This window comes from Stylophora pistillata, chromosome 12 (assembly GCF_964205215.1).
Source record: "Stylophora pistillata chromosome 12, jaStyPist1.2, whole genome shotgun sequence".
In the NCBI taxonomy this organism is placed as follows: domain Eukaryota; kingdom Metazoa; phylum Cnidaria; class Anthozoa; order Scleractinia; family Pocilloporidae; genus Stylophora; species Stylophora pistillata.
The window spans coordinates 17,237,501-17,255,597 of NC_142530.1; the positions used below are offsets into that span (position 1 = coordinate 17,237,501).

The 18,097-nt window shown below is 38.4% G+C and overlaps 1 protein-coding gene and 1 pseudogene across 2 annotated transcripts in view; both read right to left on the reverse strand.

The window, feature by feature from the left end:
- Positions 1–6,477, reverse strand: part of LOC148719031 (uncharacterized) — a 64,564-nt pseudogene extending 58,087 nt beyond the window's left edge. Inside the window, exons 1-3 of the transcript XR_015993752.1 lie at positions 6,364–6,477; positions 3,811–4,179; positions 2,548–2,815 (exon numbers count right to left, since the gene is read on the reverse strand). The product of XR_015993752.1 is annotated as an uncharacterized LOC148719031 (transcript). The remainder of the gene's footprint in view (positions 1–2,547; positions 2,816–3,810; positions 4,180–6,363) is intronic.
- Positions 6,478–13,482: 7,005 nt separating this feature from the next.
- Positions 13,483–16,946, reverse strand: LOC148719036 (uncharacterized). Its single transcript, XM_088740332.1, has 3 exons — positions 16,697–16,946; positions 14,173–14,535; positions 13,483–13,928 (listed from the first exon to the last, which is right to left on the reverse strand). Exons 1-3 carry the CDS (start codon positions 16,712–16,714, stop codon positions 13,563–13,565), a joined length of 747 nt encoding a protein of 248 aa, XP_088596458.1. The 5' UTR covers positions 16,715–16,946; the 3' UTR covers positions 13,483–13,562.
- Between the last annotated feature and the right edge of the window lie 1,151 nt (positions 16,947–18,097).

An 18,097-nucleotide genomic window follows, 5' to 3' on the forward strand; every position in this document is an offset into this window, starting at 1 on the left:
GTTTTCAATTAAGTACCGGAGACGCCACCGTGAAATTACTTTGAGATATTTAGCATCTTTTGTAGTGTCACGGCAAGAACTTAAAAAAATTCTCTCCCGATCTGACTGGTCTTTTAAAATTCGTTTATTCAAACAATAATATTTTCCCTCTTCAAAGAATAAAGAATTTTCCTTCAAGTTTTCAAGATGCGCCAATAACATCTTTAAAGGTATTTCTGCAAGGAAAAGCTTTCTTTCTTGTACGCACCATCCTGACAGGTGTCAATACCTATAAGATCTTAGGAGTTATTATAGACAGTGACCTGAAGTGGAACTGTCATGTTGATTACATTATTAAGAAAGCTTGTAAGAGGTTATACTCCCTTAGAGTACTGCGCAGAGCCAGGGTGTGTCAATCTAACATCCTGAAGATATATCTTAGCACAGTCCGGCCAGTTTTAGAGTATGCTGTACCTGTCTGGCAGGATATTCCTGCCTATCTGTCCGAATCCACAGAGCGAGTCCAAAAAAGGGCGCTTAATATAATTTACCCCGAAGCTGAGTCATATGCTTATGCCTTACAGCGCGGGTAAATTAGATAGGCTAGATGACAGAGGAGTAGACCTGTGCTAGAAATACATGGTAAAAATGAAGTCCCCTAGCCACCCGCTGCACCATCTACTCCCCAGCCCACTCCTGCACCCATCTGCTCCCCAGCCCACTCCTGCAGGTACCTAATTACAACTTAAGGCAGAAAACACAAAAGTACTATCTCTTCCGAAACACTCAGATGTGTAGGACAAAGAGAACAGAGGACTTTTTCACATCTAAATATTTTAAATGATTCAACTGCTATTATCATTGTTATCAACCAATCAATCAATCCTTTATTTAAACACGTGACACCTAGGAATACAGAAGTTCTCGTTAAAACGTGTACGTGTATGTACAATTAGAAATAAAACATAATTTCTGTAAGAATATAAATAATAAGTAGATCTATTAAATAACTAAAAACAGGATCGAAGATCATGGACAAGAGCTATCAATTAAAAGTTACAATATTAACAATATTAACAATAACGATATTTACAATCACCACCTCTAAGCCATGTGGGCTTTAAGAGAACGCTTGAATGAAACAATATCTTGAGATTCTCTGAGTCTGGGGGTAGCGCATTCCAAAGTTTACTAGCTAGTTATAGTAGTAAATTCTTAGTTTTAGATAATAGTTGCCTTAAGATTGTAAAATACACTCGATAATTCAGGTCCTTTACTGCCAGAGAGTTTAATAAACTAGTCATAGTTCATTCATACGGGGGGTGGGGGATGGGGAGGAAGTATAGGAGGCGTAGGATCTCTTGTGCGTCATGATTCGCTGATTCAAACGGTAAAATGCTCTCTCTTCAAAGAAAAAAAGTTTCCTCTACAGTTTTCATGAAGTGCCGATCAGATCAATAAAGAGTTTTTCTGCAAGGAATTTGTTTTTCATCACGCATCAAACGATAGTGAGATATTGATTGTCTTGTGTCGCGGCCAGAACTGAAGAATTATATCTTCGGTTCTATAGAGCATAATTCGTTGATTCAAACGGTAACTAATGGGAAAATAATTTTTTGGGTGTTCTTAGGCACAAAATAAATTTGTTTCAAGCGCATTCTTCTTTCTTTAGTGTACGCTGGGCTTAGTAATCTCTAACTACGAAGGTATTGCGAAACGAACAATAAGTAACCAACGGGTCAAGGTCGGGTGAGGTTCGGCTTTTATTGTTACTTCCATCACTCATCTCGATAACGTGTGTGGTATTTGCCTCTTATAAGAAGACAGTAGCCACTAAAATGCGTGGATATGATTTCATGTCAGTTTTTCTTTTAGTATGCCGAGCGGAAATTGGCCGGCGAGGTTAAATCACAACAAATTAAATGTGACAATCATTTTTAAAACCCCTCAAGATAGATGTTTTATTATTCTTCTTTATCTGGATAAAAGGTTGAAAGTTGTTGATATTGAAGCATCGCTTGAAGACAAGATGTAGATGAAACTATGACTAAAAAGTGACCTGAAAATCTTACCTCATTTTCATTACAGGTTGACAGGGAAAAAGAAGAAACTGAGACATGAAAAAAATAGAATAAAAACCCTACACCGATCCGCCGAGTAGCAAGGAGCACATATGATATAAAAAAGTTACAAAACAGTAATTACGGACTCATGCAATATAAAACAATGGGATATCGTTACAGCCCAGCTAAATGAGGGGTAGCTCTCCATAGGTAATTCATCATCTCATCAAATACCGAGGCTTTCCCACACACAAAAAAATCCCAGCACCATTCCCTGTATATAAAATTTAAAAATTTGTTGGAAACTGACTGACTTCACCGACGTGGTTATGAAAGCGATTTCTGAGAAACTAACTTAATCGCCTATTGGCACAGTGAAATCCTTTTTCTTTCATTAAGCGGGCGCTTAGTACTTGTTTTTTGGCATGATGGGCTTTCCATGTGCATCATGAGCAAAGGGGCAGGGTTTTGTAGGGGATGGCCAGTGTCCAGGCTTCATCTCAACCTCCTTGGAGATCTCATGAACCCTCTTCATCAACTTCTCGAATGCAGCTCGACCCTTGGAACCAGCTGTCATATCTCTCATTTGGGCCATTTTTCTCCACGAACTGACCTATGGTTGTTAGGTTCTTGAACGGGCATTCGTCTTTGAAGGCAGGGTAGTTTCTGGCGATTCCTTTCATTTCGTCAACAAGAGTTTTATATGGGCACATACCTTTGCCAAAAACTGGGCACTTCTTGACGATCTCCTCAACCGTCAAAGAATATGGATACTGTAGATTTAAGTAAAAATAAAATTTAACTAGAAACAAAGATTTTCATTGGGCACCGGTACACAACAGCTTAAATAAGCCGCGAGCCATTCACATTTTTCTTTATTACAGGTACAGGATTCTGCTGAATGATACGTGTTTCGAGGTTTTTCAAAAAGCAAGAAAAACACTACACAGTGGCAGTTGTATGGCTTTGGCCAAAAACTAGGTAACAAAAAAGGAAATTCAGGCACCTCATCTATACGCTAGAGAGCGCATCATTGATGGTTGTTGCTACTGCGAAATAATTTTTCGGTTTTGTATCACCTTTCTTGTCTATGTTTTGCGTTTCGTGTCTTAGATATTTCCATTTTCGTGCGGTGGCCCAAACAACGGACAAATTTTCTCACGCACGGTACTAAATCGTTCAATCAAAGTTATTATTATTATTGCTCTCAGTCCTACTGTAGTTATTATCCTTTGTATTGCTCAGTAGTTCTTTGTTTCATTTAACATAGTTATTGGTGCGTGAGATACAATGAATATAAGAAGTTCTTATATTTTGAACTGCGGTATTAGATACGTATGATGCAGATATATCTACTGCGAGGATCGTGCATCATTCTTATTGGTGCGTGTTCAGGAAGACTTTTAGTTCAGCCATTCTGCTCATCGTACGAACACCAATCCTCTAAAGTACAGCCTTAGAGTTGTAAAATCCCTGACGTGGATACAGAATTTTCGAAACTGCATGATACCGTCTCATACTGCTTTGTACCGATTTATGGTGTTTTGATACATCGCTTACTCCGCTCTTCCTCCTCGCTTCGCTACGCAAGTTCTGTTGACGTCTCATCGCCTCAGTAAGCTTTGTTTATATTTTTGTCGTGATCGTTATCATGATTGTCTCCACCGTTTCTCAACGTGCGTCAAAGAATTTTCTGTTTTAACTTGGGATAAACCGATCGTCCACAATTGTCCTTTAAAATTTTTAATCTGAAACTGAAATTACCTACCACAGTGTATGCAGCGGCCGGTTTCAAAATCTCTTTTCCTGTAGTATCTTTGGCAAAGGGGCAGCCACCCTTGAAGAAGCTTTGAGGGGAGACAGTTCCGTACTCCAGATGCTTTTCCTTGGTGAGAAAGTGGACCTCCTTCAATAACTCGATCCATTGAGCTTCACCTTTGGCCGAGTCCCGCATCTGACCCATCTTATCTTGAAGCTCACCCACAGTCTTGCATTCTTTGAAAGGGCAGCCATTACCGAAAGGTGGACATTTGGCAGTGATGCCCTTCTTTTCTTGGGCAAGCTTGGCATATGGGCAGCCACCACCAACAAATGCTGGGCAGTGCTTCGAAATGTAATCTACGGTTACGTCTGACTTCTTAAAGGTAAAAAGAAGATCGGATTTAACGAGGCGTTTCCTCATAAACGATGGCCGAAATCCAAAACATTTACTATTTGCCGCCATATATCTAGCAGGTCTAGATGTAAAACCAATAGTTGTGAGAAAAAGAAGGAACGAGTGACTCAAAGAACTTAGAAAATCACACTTACAAAGCAACCGAGAACTGTTTGTGACCAGAAAGAGAGGGCTCTGAGGTTGTGCATATCTTAACGGTTTGACTATTTCTCTCGTGTCTCACATCAAAGTCACTGCATGGGTAAAAGAGACCTCTATTCTTCGACCTTTCGCGTAACTCATGCAACTAATAGCCACCGGGTGTTTTTTGTACTCCCTAATTCCCCAAGAGCACTTGGCTGACATCGTGTGACTGTAGGATACAAACTTTCCTCAAGAATTTTCGATCAGCTCTCTAAAACCGCCTAACTACCTAAGATGGACGGACACAATACGAAATATCTTGCAGCACTTCTTCACAATTCGTTCTGCAATTCCTGAGATATATCTCGTAGTCACTCGAAAATATCACTCATGAAAGAAATGAAAGCAGTGCAGGCAACAAATTTAAAGCTGAACTCGATGATTCTAAGCAAAAAGCCTATGGTGTGAATAAATTAAGATCACCCGTGAAAGAAAGCTTCTAGAATCTGTTCTAAGAGCCGTCGACATTGGTAGACAATATCCACAGATTAGGGGTTTAAAATTTTAACACGGAGTGTGCTGCTCAAATACTTCTTCCATTGCTCGAAATAGCAAGTTCTGAGTTAATTTTCTTAAGCTCAGTTTTTTAACAGGCAGTTTAATCATTGAAATGAAAAACAAAAATAATCTTCTATGGTAGACTATTTTGATAAAGTCTTAAAATATGTTGTGTCTGTATTACATAAGAGTTGAGGGCGATAGATTACATAACAATGATTCTCAAGTTGTGTGGATGACTGAGCTAGACAAAAGACGATAGACGAGACTGGCGACACATCAAAATATCGTTTATCGGAATTAAGATAAATTCTTGAAAAATGGCATCTGTGGGCTTTTAAAGTTCTATGGCTACAATATGAACGACTCTATCATCTTCTTAACCTGAGGCAAATCTTCTGTTTGCTTAGTTTTACGGTTTATTCGCGGTATTTATACCTTAACATGTATTAGGACACTTCTCGATTAACAATTAACAATATAAAACAATTCCTTTGTTTTCTATGTTCTTGAGATGTAAAGGTTTGCAAAAGGAAAGTTCAGATTCAATTTTTAAGGTTTTTCGGGTCAAGATATCACGGACCAGATTGTAAAGACTAACTCCATGGCGTCCACAGCTTTGATTTGTGGAGAAGAAGACAAAACATAAATTGTCAAGCCCATAAAACATTTGTGACTTGATTTCTAATTCTAAAAAGTACAATCGAGAACAACCTCAATATTTTGATCGACTGTTACTTGAAGCCTTGCGAGAGAACAGAACAGGTTTGCATCGAATAAGGTTTTTCTTATTTCACACCCCATCAGTTGAGGTGACAACGACTATTTTGTAAGCCTGGCAGCGCTGGTCGACTTAAGTCAGCTCCAGAATTTAAAGAACTGAACTGCAGCTAAGTCAATCGAGAAAACTTAAAAAATAGTGCACACAACCTGGTCTCGAACGGCACGCTACTCATATGCAGGATTCCACCACTCGAAACCGAACACAGTGTCACTGTTTGACCACAGGTTGCAGAAGTTGAGTAATGGGCAGAAGTTAAGTAATGGGCTGAAGTCTAATTTGTGTTTTCCATACGAGAATTCGCAAATAAAATTTGCTTCATTTCTGGGGAGCTAACATTGCTTTCATGAACTTAGCTTTCTTCTGTTTTTGGTGATCTTTTAAGGCTCTCATTCTCAATATGACTACTGCTTTTTTCACCCTTCAAAAGAAAACATACAATGGACGGAAATAACATCCCCACATTCGTCACTCTCTTTCAGGATCAGAAACGACAAGCATTGGTGATATTTCCCCACAGTAAAATAGTTTCAAATAAACGCAATATTCTAATGAGAAAAAACCTCATTAGGAGTATGACGTGCAAATTGAACATCAAATGCAATTGCTTAGCTCCTCGAATTAAAATTTGAATTCAATATCTAATCAAACCCCCTGGTTAAAGTCGGGACGGATTCACTTACTTGCTCAGATAAAGCCATGTCGAGGTTAAATTCAGTGCCGTTCAAAGGTATTAGTCCAAACAAAAAAAAAAGACCTCAAAGTCCGGTAAGCTGTAGTAGTTCACACTGTTACTGACTAGCTTAAGTGATTGTGCTGGAGTTGGTTATATCAATTCAAAGGCAAACTCGAGACAACTGACAATGAATGATTGACGTACCAAAACAGGTTGGTCTGGATCAAACAGGTTTTCCCAAACAGGGTGCAATGCATCATTTAGTCAAAAAAACGTGATTATTGCTCCCCAATACTTCGTAACTCCTGCAAATTTGTTATCAGAGGTACTGTTTATATTTATTTATAGATGGTCCGTCCACATCTTGGTTATTAAAACCTCTTGTTTTGTCAAACCAAGTAAAAATAAATATCTAATTGTCGATCATCATAAAAGGCACCGCCAGCTCATCGATTTTACTCAGAAAGAACTTTTCAATGCGCCCACACAAGTGTTAACAAGTGCTCAAATTCGATTTTTACCTAGACTGACTGGATTAAGCTCTGCCGTTATCGTCTATGAATTAAATTATTTAGGAAAGTCATTTTGAGAAACCGGTTTAAACTGCACCATTAAGAAATCTGCCCCTCTACCAGTAGAGGTCATGTTTGCGACACTTTGTCCGCTTATATTCTTGTGCATTACTTTTTTGTGTGTGCCATTGTGCTTCGATAATGATATAAGTGCTAATTTAATAAGGCTCTCAGTGTACGTGTAATTTTTTTCACATAAAAGTTCAAAACTGTAGATAATACGCAGACAAACATCGGCGGTCATGAAGCCACAAATTTAAATCGGCAAATCCTTCACACTACAAAACACGTGTAATGATGCACTTAAAGTAGACGATGCACGTAGCAGATAACCACCGAAAAAAGTTATGAATTAACTTTTGAACAGTTTCTGCAACTGGCGACGGAAATCTGACTGGCGATTTATGAAATGAAGAAAGGAGAAAAACAAAAGCTAGAATATGTCAGTAAGAAGTACCTTTTTTGTGTGTGTGTATTCTTGTCACCCTTGCACATGTGTCAAATTACGTAACTTCGCCGGTCGGTGTTGCAAACATATGATGATCACGTTCTCCCTGACTAAAGTTTCATTTAGTTTTTACGAATTTCCCTTTGTAGGCAAGTTAGCTAGTCAACGATTAGTTCCAAAAGTGATTTTTTTTCTTCCTGTTAACCCGCTGATTTCATTATTTGTGAAGACTCTTGAATCCAACAGTTCTTTCTTTCAGTTTGACGACTTACTGACCAGATAATATCAGCATATGGCTTAGTCTCGTGACCAATATGACGCGTGAATTCCTACACATTTGTATTTTATTTCACTAAGAGGTCGGACGTGTTTAAACTATTTTAAGGCAATTTCCTGTCTGGCATGTACTCAGCTCTGTATGCACTCCAGTTGACGTTTTGCCTTGAAAATCAGACAAAATTTCTCTCACCAAGTTCACTATAATGAAATAATTTCTAAGGCTCTGAAAATCATTTTTCCCGAAATATAAATGAGTTTGCTGACGGAATGGTGATAAAGTTGTGTAAATCCGCTGATTCTATTCTCTCTAAAGGCTCCTGAGACCTCGACGGTTACTTCCAAGTTAGTGCACAAAGTCCACTTGAAGTTTTAAGTATCCCAGAATACACCATATATTGCATGTCTCACAGACCATAAAAGTTCAAAAGCAGAAATATCGGCTTAAGGTCAAAACAAATGAAAACGATTTTTTCAAAACCACATCAGAAGTCACGAACAACATAATCCCCAATTCCAAGCTCAGTTGTATACTAAATAAAGAAATTCGTTGAGGGTCTTCACACGAGCGTAAGTTCAGTTTAAAGCATTATTTTTACTGACGTGTTATGTACCTTTTCTTAAATTTCGGTTTGACGATTTTTGTGGCATAACTTTGCGTCATTGACACTAGATGACATTGAACAGTATTGGAAACCGAAGAAGGTTAAAAATGCGGTTTAACAACTTTGTATCAGTTTTAGGTCACTGGCCGGAGGCTTTTACATAATATATATCGGACAAAATTGGTAGTAGGTCAATGGGTCATTATTCATTTGCTTATCCGATCAATATTGCATCAGTTGTTTTTCTGTGCAGAGGTTTGCGCAGTGATATATGTTCTAGAGTCATAATCGGTGCAAAAATTCTTTTCCCTATTCCTTACATCGTTTATCCTTTGAGGTAACGGCTGAGATTACGATTCATGGCCAACTTTTCAACAGGGTACAAGTTATATGTAGCTGAATGAAACAGTGCATTTGACAAAACAGTTGTACCCATACTCGTGATCAGTAGCGAGAAATATTAGATTAACAAGAGTCTCACATTCCTTTCTTGTTTAAGGGGTCTTTGAAATTGATCTTCAGGAATATTGTTCTTACATCAAACAACAAAAGTCAGCAGGATTTGTTATTTTATTGTTTCCCGGCATGACTCGCAGAAAGGTTGATGACCTTGGCAGTACAATCAGGGATTTCATTAAGGGCTGGGGAACCAGGCAAATTGACCAGCTGTGAGGACGGTTTTGCCCACCTGATTTGACCACCTGGAGGAAAGTTTATCTTATAGAGAAGTTCAGTTCAAAAAGTTTTGCCCACCTGTGAAAACCAGTTGCCCTACTGTTGAAAACGTTTATAAAACCCCTAACTACAATCGCTAGTTATCTTCCATCTTCACAGGTCACCCGTATCACGTTATTCAAAAAATGGCAAGCTATGCGTATACAGTGTGTGATAAAAAGTGCACCTTACGAGCCGCTAAGATACCTTAAGAATAAATTAAACTGAATCTCTATATTCCGGCATGAAGTTTTCAACCTCCAAGCGAATGATAGGTTGTCATAGGACTCTAACACTATAGTTGAGTCAGTTTTTTTCCGGCGGATTCTGACTCTTGTAAGTTTCAGAATTTTTAGAGTTCTTATCAATGACAGCTTGATATATTTTGAATTTTGTATAACCACAAAAACTATTTTACAAATGCAGTCTTCTTTTGCCTCTTACAGTTTTTGCAAGAGATATCTTCTTAAAATGATTTAAGCTCTGTTTTGTCTCTAGAGCCAATTTACTGATGTTGTGATCGCCTTGGTTTGAAAAAGATGAAACGTTTCTTAAAAGATAAGAAAGCGTTCTGGGAGTAGCATAAAAATGTACTCCCAAAGCTTTCATCGTTAATAAATATGACTTGACCCTCACTATTGCAGGGTTCCATTGTAGCGGCAGATTGGGAAAACTCTGATGAATGAGAAGCCAAAACATGTTTGTCTGGATCACAAAAATTGCCCCACGTAGGTGTAGCCTCATAAAACCTGGGAAAACTGAAAATTGTAAGTTAAAAGTATCAAATAAATCAAATGTGTAACTGTGTAACTGACTATGAATTGGGATAACTACGACTGAAAAATGTCGCTGCATGGTTCTGTTTATCTCTTCTTTCCATCTCACTTGAACCCTCACGTGTTTTCAAGAATTTGAAATTAGTGTCGGGTATTACACAAGGTTACATAATCATTATAAAAATAGCACATCATGTTGGGTTAGTGTTCTACTAACAAATTTTCATGTGTTTTCAGGAATTTGAAATTAGGGTCAGGTATTACACAAGGTTACATAATCATTATTAAAATAGCACATCATTGGGTTAGTGTTCTACTAACAAATTTTCATGTGCTTTCGGGAATTTGAAATTAGGGTAAGATATTACACAAGGGTACATAATCATAAAAATAGCACATGCTTATGAAATGTTAAGAAACAGCACGGAAGCTGTCTTCAGAACGGACGACTTGTGAGATGAAAAATGGTTATCATGAAGAATGAAAGAACTTGTTAAGAGCCACTTTCTCCTCCTCTATTTATCAATTACTACGTTTGTCTCTGATTAGAAAGTTGCATGATTTTCTTGACTGGCGACCTTCATGTTTTCTGCACTGACCCGTAAGTGTCATGATTGGTGTATTTTTTTTGCTACGGAGCGAGATTATATTATTGTCTTGAGTTTAACTCCAGATCTACATATACACTGTGAGAGTTTTTTTATTTTCAATGCGAGGTCCGAGCTATAATTCAAGATCTGGAAATAAAACGCAAGAGTAGTGTTACAATAGAAGACAAAGAAGATCCAACGCTAATTATATCACGAGAGATCTCTACTCAAAACGCGAGATCACTTATCTCAAGATCTATCGAGTCTACGAAACCGCAAACCGATTTCGTTTGTTACCGTATGAATTTCTGTTGACTACACATTGATCGAACCTTTTCCATTCTTCAAGTGACCCTTGTTTTACTTGTTTGCAATACTTCAACTTTAATTTTCCTGGTTTAAGGTCACCTCAATGACTAAATGTTAAACAAAGTAATGACCCAGTTATGATGCAAAAATTTCTCAAGAAACGGTTATCCATTTATTGCATTACAATCCCGCTCGAGCTACTATCCACCACAGGTAGACAAGACAATATCCCATTCATTATGAAACAACAGCATTAGGTATGTTGTTGTTATTTGGGAGATTCTTGTAAAAGGGTTTGGGTTAGTGTTCTAATAACAAATTTTTTATCTTTAAAGGTCAGTTGGCTGGCGTGCTTACTCATACCTACCAAAGAAAAAAAAGTGTGTACTTTAGAATAAGAAGTCATTGGGAATCAAAGAAAGAGAGTCGGAGAGGTAAAAGGAAAGAATGAAATAAATTAGATTTAAGTGGGGTGGTACTAAAGGAAAGAGATTAAAGAGGATCAGATGGACAGGTCGGCAGTCCTTGGTGCCTTTCGCTTTCGTGGCGCGCTCTGTAGCTAGTTTTCTCCGTTATTATGACTCAGCAGATTTATACCTTTCAAGAACTGTAGACCATTGACTGTCAATAAAGGGGGAGGGGGGGAAAGGGTATTAGAAAACGATACATTTTAAACGTCAACCGTCAAAAAAGCAGCTCAACATTAACCGTCAGACGGTTTAAGAGGACTTTCGGATTTCGCCATTTTCTCTCATTTTCGCTGCTTACCGTGAACAGTTGAAAATCTTAAAGGTTCTTTCAACTAGTAGACCAGTCTCCAGTTTTCCATGTATATGTTGTAGTTCAATTTTATCCTTGGTTCAAATTTTATTTTCCTTTGTTTTAAACTCATTATCATACATTAACATGGCCGAGAACAAAGGAAAATAAAATTTGAACCAAGTATAAAATTGAACTACAACATAGACTCACTTAATGCCATGTTCACTGGAACATGGCATTAACTTAAATATCGAAAATATTTCGATATTTAATTTTAATAGTTGGTTTTTACAATGAGTATCCCATTTCATACCTTATTATTTCTGACCAACGGCCACGCCACGTAGCTTTCGACCAAGTCAATACAAACAAGTTTACGTCATGTTCAGCGTGTCGAAAGCGGTCGCGAACGTTTTACCGTAAAGGCGATTTAAGACAAGAATTTCTGTTGGGAGAAAAGCATTAGAAGTCTTCGTCAACACAATATTCGTTTGCTGGGGGATCTAGGATTTGTCCACCAAATTTGGGCTCAGCTCATATGAGTTCAACTCTTCTTGAAGGACTTGTAAAGTTAGTAAGCGTCCACGCGGTTTTACATTTTAAATAAAAAACCTACAGCGTCCTGAAATATGCTATGGACTTTCAGTGATAGCATCTCGAAGGAGTCCCTTAAGTGGATCACATAGACCACTTTCATAAATGGCTGCCGCATAAATATTATTTTGTTAAAATTTAAATTAGCCCCACTGGCCTCGCTTGAGATAATGTATTCTTCTGAATTTTGTACTGGAGAACGAGGCCAGTAGGGCTAATTTAAATTTCAACAAAAGAATTAATATTAGTCCGGCAGCCATTTATGAAAGTGGTCTATAGTCGATGGCCAAGTTCCATACCATCCTAATACCCAGTGCCCCATTCTATTATGCATTTCCAGTCTGTGCATTCTAGGGAACCTCTGCCTACTGAGACAACTTCAAATGAAGGGACAGTTGTCGTGAAAGACTCAAAGCAGAGGTCACAAAGGACAAAGCAGGTGCACAGCCCCCGGCTGCTTACTCACAGTCCACAACCACTAGCCATCTGTGAAAAGGTTCTTTCGTATGACGACTGTGAGGGGGACGATGAATCTCTTAATTACACGGCCGCAAGAGATTTTTTAATTCAGTTTTAACCTTTGTTAGCGACACAAGTATAACACAATTTTATGAGTACGAGAGCGACTCGGAAAGTAAATCCATGGAAAATGAAGATGAAGAGTTAAGGGACTTTCCCATAATTGGTCACTCCGTTACAAGATCCGAAGGGGAGATCAGCCTCTAAACAGTTCACGTGGTGGTCGAAAATGTTAGCACTATGAACTTATAAAAGCCTAGGTATTCATGCAATGAAACTCACTTAAGCTAAGACAAAGGACATGGTTCAATAACATATTGCGAACTTCATTTCAATTAGGATAGGGACTGGCCACTCTCACATAAAAACATACGAATAGAATTTCATGTTAATCTTCCTTTTGTCACCCCAAGCAGAAATTAACTTTCGAAATTAACAACAAATTAAAAGTGACAGTCGTTTTAAAACCCAAGAGATAAAAACTTTATTGTTATCCTTTTTCTAGATAAAAAGGTTGAATACCATCATAACGTTGAAACTGCGCTCGAAGACAAGAGTAGATGAAATTATGACCAAAGAATGACCTAAAAAATCCCTATGCTTTTCTCGTTATAAGACGAAAGCTTTGAAAACAGGGAGGGGAACTTTTAATTGCGAAAAGAAAAAAAAACCTATTCGAAGCACGTGGTAGCAAGGAGCTTATGATGACAAATCATAAAATAGCAATTACTGAGTTATGCATGCAATACTAAGCAATGGGGTCGTTACAGCCCGGCTAAATGAGCGGGAGCTCTCCATAGGTAATTCGTCCCCTATCTCATCATCTCATCAAATACCGAGGCTTCTTTAACTCCCACACAAAAAAAGGATTTCAACGCCAAGTCCTTGTGTATAATAGTAAAAAAATATTGGAAGGAAACTGACTGACTCAAAAACGCACACACTTAAGCAAGACACAAAATAAAAATAAAAGAAGTTTATTAAAATAAATTAATCGCCAGTTGGCCCAGTCAGATCCTTCTTCTTTCACTCAGCGGAAGCCTAGCTGTATTTTGGTATGATGCGCTTTCCATGTGCATCATGGGCAAAGATTGGGCAGGTATTTGGAGGGAATGGCCAGGGTCCAGCTTTCTTCTCGGCCTCCTTGGAGATCTCATGAACCCTCTTCAGCAATTTCTCGAATGCAGCTCGACCCTTGGGAGTGGATATAGTATCTCGCATTTGAGCCAGTTTCCCCACGTATTCACCCATGGTTGTAAGGTTCTTGAATGGGCATCCGTCTTTGAAACTGGGGCAGTTTCCGGTGATTCCTTTCATTTCATCAACAAGAGCTATATATGGGCACATACCTTTGCCAAAAACTGGGCACTTCTTGATGATCTCATCAACCGTCAAAGAAAATGGATACTGCAGATTCAAATGAAAATGAAGTTAAACTAGAAACATGAATATTGACTGAGCACCGGTACACAACAGCTTAAATTTGTTCTGAAAGTGAGAAAAACAAACGACACGGTGGCAGTTGTTTGGCATTTCTTAAACACTATAAAACGAAGACACTTTATCTATAACACTTTATCTATAAGTTAGAAAGCTCTTTATTGATAGTCTCCACTTTAAACATTCTCATTCTGAAAGCGAAATTACCTACCACAGTGTATGCAGGTTTTAGAATCTCTTTTCCTGCAGTATCCTTAGCAAAGGGACAGCCACCCTTGAAGAAGCTCGGAGGGGAGACATTTCCGTACTCTATGTCTTTTTCCTTGGAAAGAAAGATGACGTCCTTCAAAAACTCGATCCATTGAGCTTCTCCTTTGCACTGGTCCTGCATCTGACCCATCTTATCTTGAAGCTCACCCACAGTCTTGCATTCTTTGAAAAGGCAGCCATTATTGAAAGAGGGACATTTGACACTGATACCCTTCTTTTCCTGGGCAAGCTGGGCGTATGGGCAGCCACCACCAACAAATGCAGGGCACTGCTTCAATATATAATCAACGGTGACGTCTGACTTCTAAAAGTTCAAAGAAATCGGAAAAATCAGGCTTGACGAGGCGTTTCCTAATATACGATGGCCAGAACTAAAACATTTACCATTTGCCGCCATAAATTTCGCAGGTCGTAGTTGTAAGACCTATATTTGTGAGGTTAGAGAAAAAAAGAGTGACCCAAAGAGCTTACAAAATCATGCTTACAAAACGACAGAGAACTGTGTGTGGCCTGAAAGAGAGAATTCTTAGGTTGTGCACATCTCTTTAGGCACTTCTAGTTTATTTCCTGAGTCCCCAAAGCTTTGATTATTTTTCTTTTGTCTCACAACAAGGTCACTGACAAGGTCTCTACTCCTTCGACCTACGCATGACTCTTCGACCTACGCACTTAGAAGGCTTAGGGTGTTTTTATTGTAGTCTCCAAATTCGCTTAAGTAGTTCATTTCCACAAGAACACAGTGTTTACATTGTGTGACCGTGAGGGTAAAAATTTTCGTCAAGACTCTTCGATTAGCTTGTAATACAACTAAGACATGAATTATGTTGGGAGAATGCACGGTTTATGATCTATGCCAGTATCCGTCTTATTCGTCGAGGTTCATTCCGAGCAGTGCTTTGCGTGGCTCACTCGTTTTTCCTTCACACGCGCACTGTTATACTCCGCTGTCCATCAATGGGTTGCAATTAAGCCTGTGCCTGTGTTCTCTAAATCCCAGGTTATTACAAGCAGTGCTCGGGTGGTGAGTTCTCTGTGATCAGGTGAATCTTTTTACCCTACCTTATATTCCAGAACTCACTTTCACCTACACAGGGGCCCAGTAAAGAGATTAAACAGCACGAGAAATTGCTTGACTGTTGAGGTTTCTTCTGAGCAGTGTGTTGCATGAGTCTCTCGCTTTTACTTCAGATGCGCACTTTTATACTTAGCTGATCATCAATGGGTTCTTAGTAAGCCTGTCCTTGTGTTCTCTAATTCTCTGCTTATTAAAAGGAGTGCTCAATCAGCAAGTTATCTGTGATCAGGTAAATGTTTTGCGCTAAATACTTCGGGGCTAACTTCTCACGCAGGGCCCCGTAAAGAGTATAAGGAGCAAGAAAAATTGCATAATCGTTATGGTCTATCCTGAGTAGTGCGTTTCGTGGGTCACTCGCTTTTACTTCACACGCGCACTTTATATGTTATACTCCGCTGATCGTCAATGGGTCGCTGTTAAGCTTGTGCCTATGCCTAGGTTGTTAAAAACGGTGTTCAGTTAGCGAGATATCTGTGATCAAAGCATTTTTTTTGCACCGACTCATTTTACGGCTAACTTACTCTTACGCAGGGGCCCAGTAAAGAAAATAAACAGCACGAAAAATTGCTTAAAACGTTAAGGTTCACTCAGAGCAGTGCGTTGCATGAGTCACTCGCTTTAACTTCACGCGTCCACTGTTGTGCTCCGCTGAGCATCAATGGATTACTATTAAGCCTTTGCTTTTGTTCTCTAATTCTCTTATTATTATGTGTTCCTAAGATGAAAAAGTTTGCATAGGAAATTAAATTCAAGTTCAAGTTCAATTTTAAAGGTTTTCCAGGTCGAGACATCACTTATACTATTAGACCATAATCATGGCGTCCACAGCTTTGATTGATGTAGACGAAAACAAAACGAGAGTTGTGAAACCCATGTTACACCACTGACTTGATCTTTGCTTCTAATCAGTACAATCGATGACGCCTCGATCTATTGATCTATTGCTACCTAAAGCCTGGCGAGAGAACAGAACAGGTTTGCATCGAAACAAACATATCGTAGTTCAGGTTTTTCTCAGTTTACACGAGTTGAGATAACAACGACTGTTTGGTAAGCTTGGAAGGGCCGGCCGACTTAAGTCTGCTCCAGAATTCAAAGAGCTGAGCTGCACACACAGCCAAGTCAACCGAGAATGCTAAAAAAGTGTACACATTCTGGCCTCCAACGACCTGCTAGGCCGGCTAGCTATTCACATGCCAGCGACAAGCACTAGTGATATTTCCTAGAATGTAAAAGTTTAAAGTGGATGGGATATTCTAATTAGTGAAAACCCAAGTTAGGGAGTGACGCGCAAATCGAACATCAAATGCTTTTGCTAAGCTACTCAATAAAAAGTTGAATTCAGTATTTGATCGAATCTCTTGGTTAACTCCGGGACGGATTCACTTACTTGCTTAGATGAAGCCATGTTGAGGTTAAATTTAGTGCCGTTTAAAGGTACTAATCCAAACAAAAAAAGACTTCAAGTCTCGTAAGCTGTGCTGAGTAGTTCACACTGTAACTGACTGGTGTAACTGATTGAGCTGGAGATGGGTGGGTCAATTAAAAAGCAGTATTGACGCAAATAACAATGAACGATCAAAACAGGTTATTCTGGATCAAACAGGTTTTGTCACACAAGCTGCATCATTTAGTCCAGACTGTCCAAGGTCACGCATACAAATTAAAACATGACAACATATTCAAATTACTGTAAATTAAAATATAAAACTTTCTGTAAAGTAAAAATATTACTGCAGATTTCAAAAAAAAATTACGACCATTACAGGTATAAAAACATCATTGTCAGTTAAACAAAATAGGATTGTAAAGTAAAAGGTTTGTTGTACCATAGTTTTTTTTTATATACTTTCCTACAACTGTTTGCTGCAAATATAACTAGTTTGCTCTGAAATAGTTAAAAGAAATGCTACTAAAAGTTTCAACAGTTAATTTCTGCAAATTAAAAAGTAAAAGTCATGCGTGCACATAATACCGATAATTTCTACATTCGTGACAAAATAGACAGGCTAGGTCACATGGCTCGGACCAGTCCCTTATCGTTATTTAACAATTACTCCACGAGCGCGCGTTAGATATGAGATGATAGATAGCTATAATCATCTCATATCCAACAAGCGCGAGTGGAATAATTGTTTTATTAAAAACGTTAAATTAAATTATTAAATTTTATTAAACTTTTTAGCTCCCCTTTAATTTTAAGCTGACGCGTACGCTTACCATATTTGTAGATTATGGTATATTGGCTCATATAACATAATGGCTAAGCCAATAAAAGGTCTTGAATTGCATTATCCAATGATCCATTTTTTAATAATATGTATTATGTATTCCCACACACTTGATTTCATATTTCTGATACTTGCATCATTTTTTTTCCAAATTGCGCCGAAATTCGCGAAATTTATTAGTCGCGAAGATTCTAAATCAGAAGATAATTACATAACCGTATAGGAAACAAAATACCTCCACCGCTGTTTTTATATGTGGTATTCAGACCACGTAGAAAAAGTGTGCCGTTGTCCCTCAATAGTAATAGTTGAACGGCGAAACATAAGACATAACTGGCTGTGATATATAACCAATAAAGCTCTCAGTGGACGTTGATTTTAAGTCACACAATTTGTATCCCAAGGTTCAAAACTGTAGATAAACGCAGACAGGCATCGGTAGTCAGGTGATCACAAATTCAAATCTTTACCTATTCGATCAATAGAGTCAAGTGGATCTCTCAAGCAACCTTAATTGTGCATTTTTTTTTGTTTTGTCTTTCCTTTTGGCGTAAAAACAA

Bases quoted from the DNA above. Each gene is read 5' to 3' on its own strand.
- LOC148719036 (XM_088740332.1), bottom strand. The intron at 13,929-14,172 runs GTAGGTAATTTC...TTGAATCTGCAG, and splicing joins TAAAACCTGCATACACTGTG to TATCCATTTTCTTTGACGGT.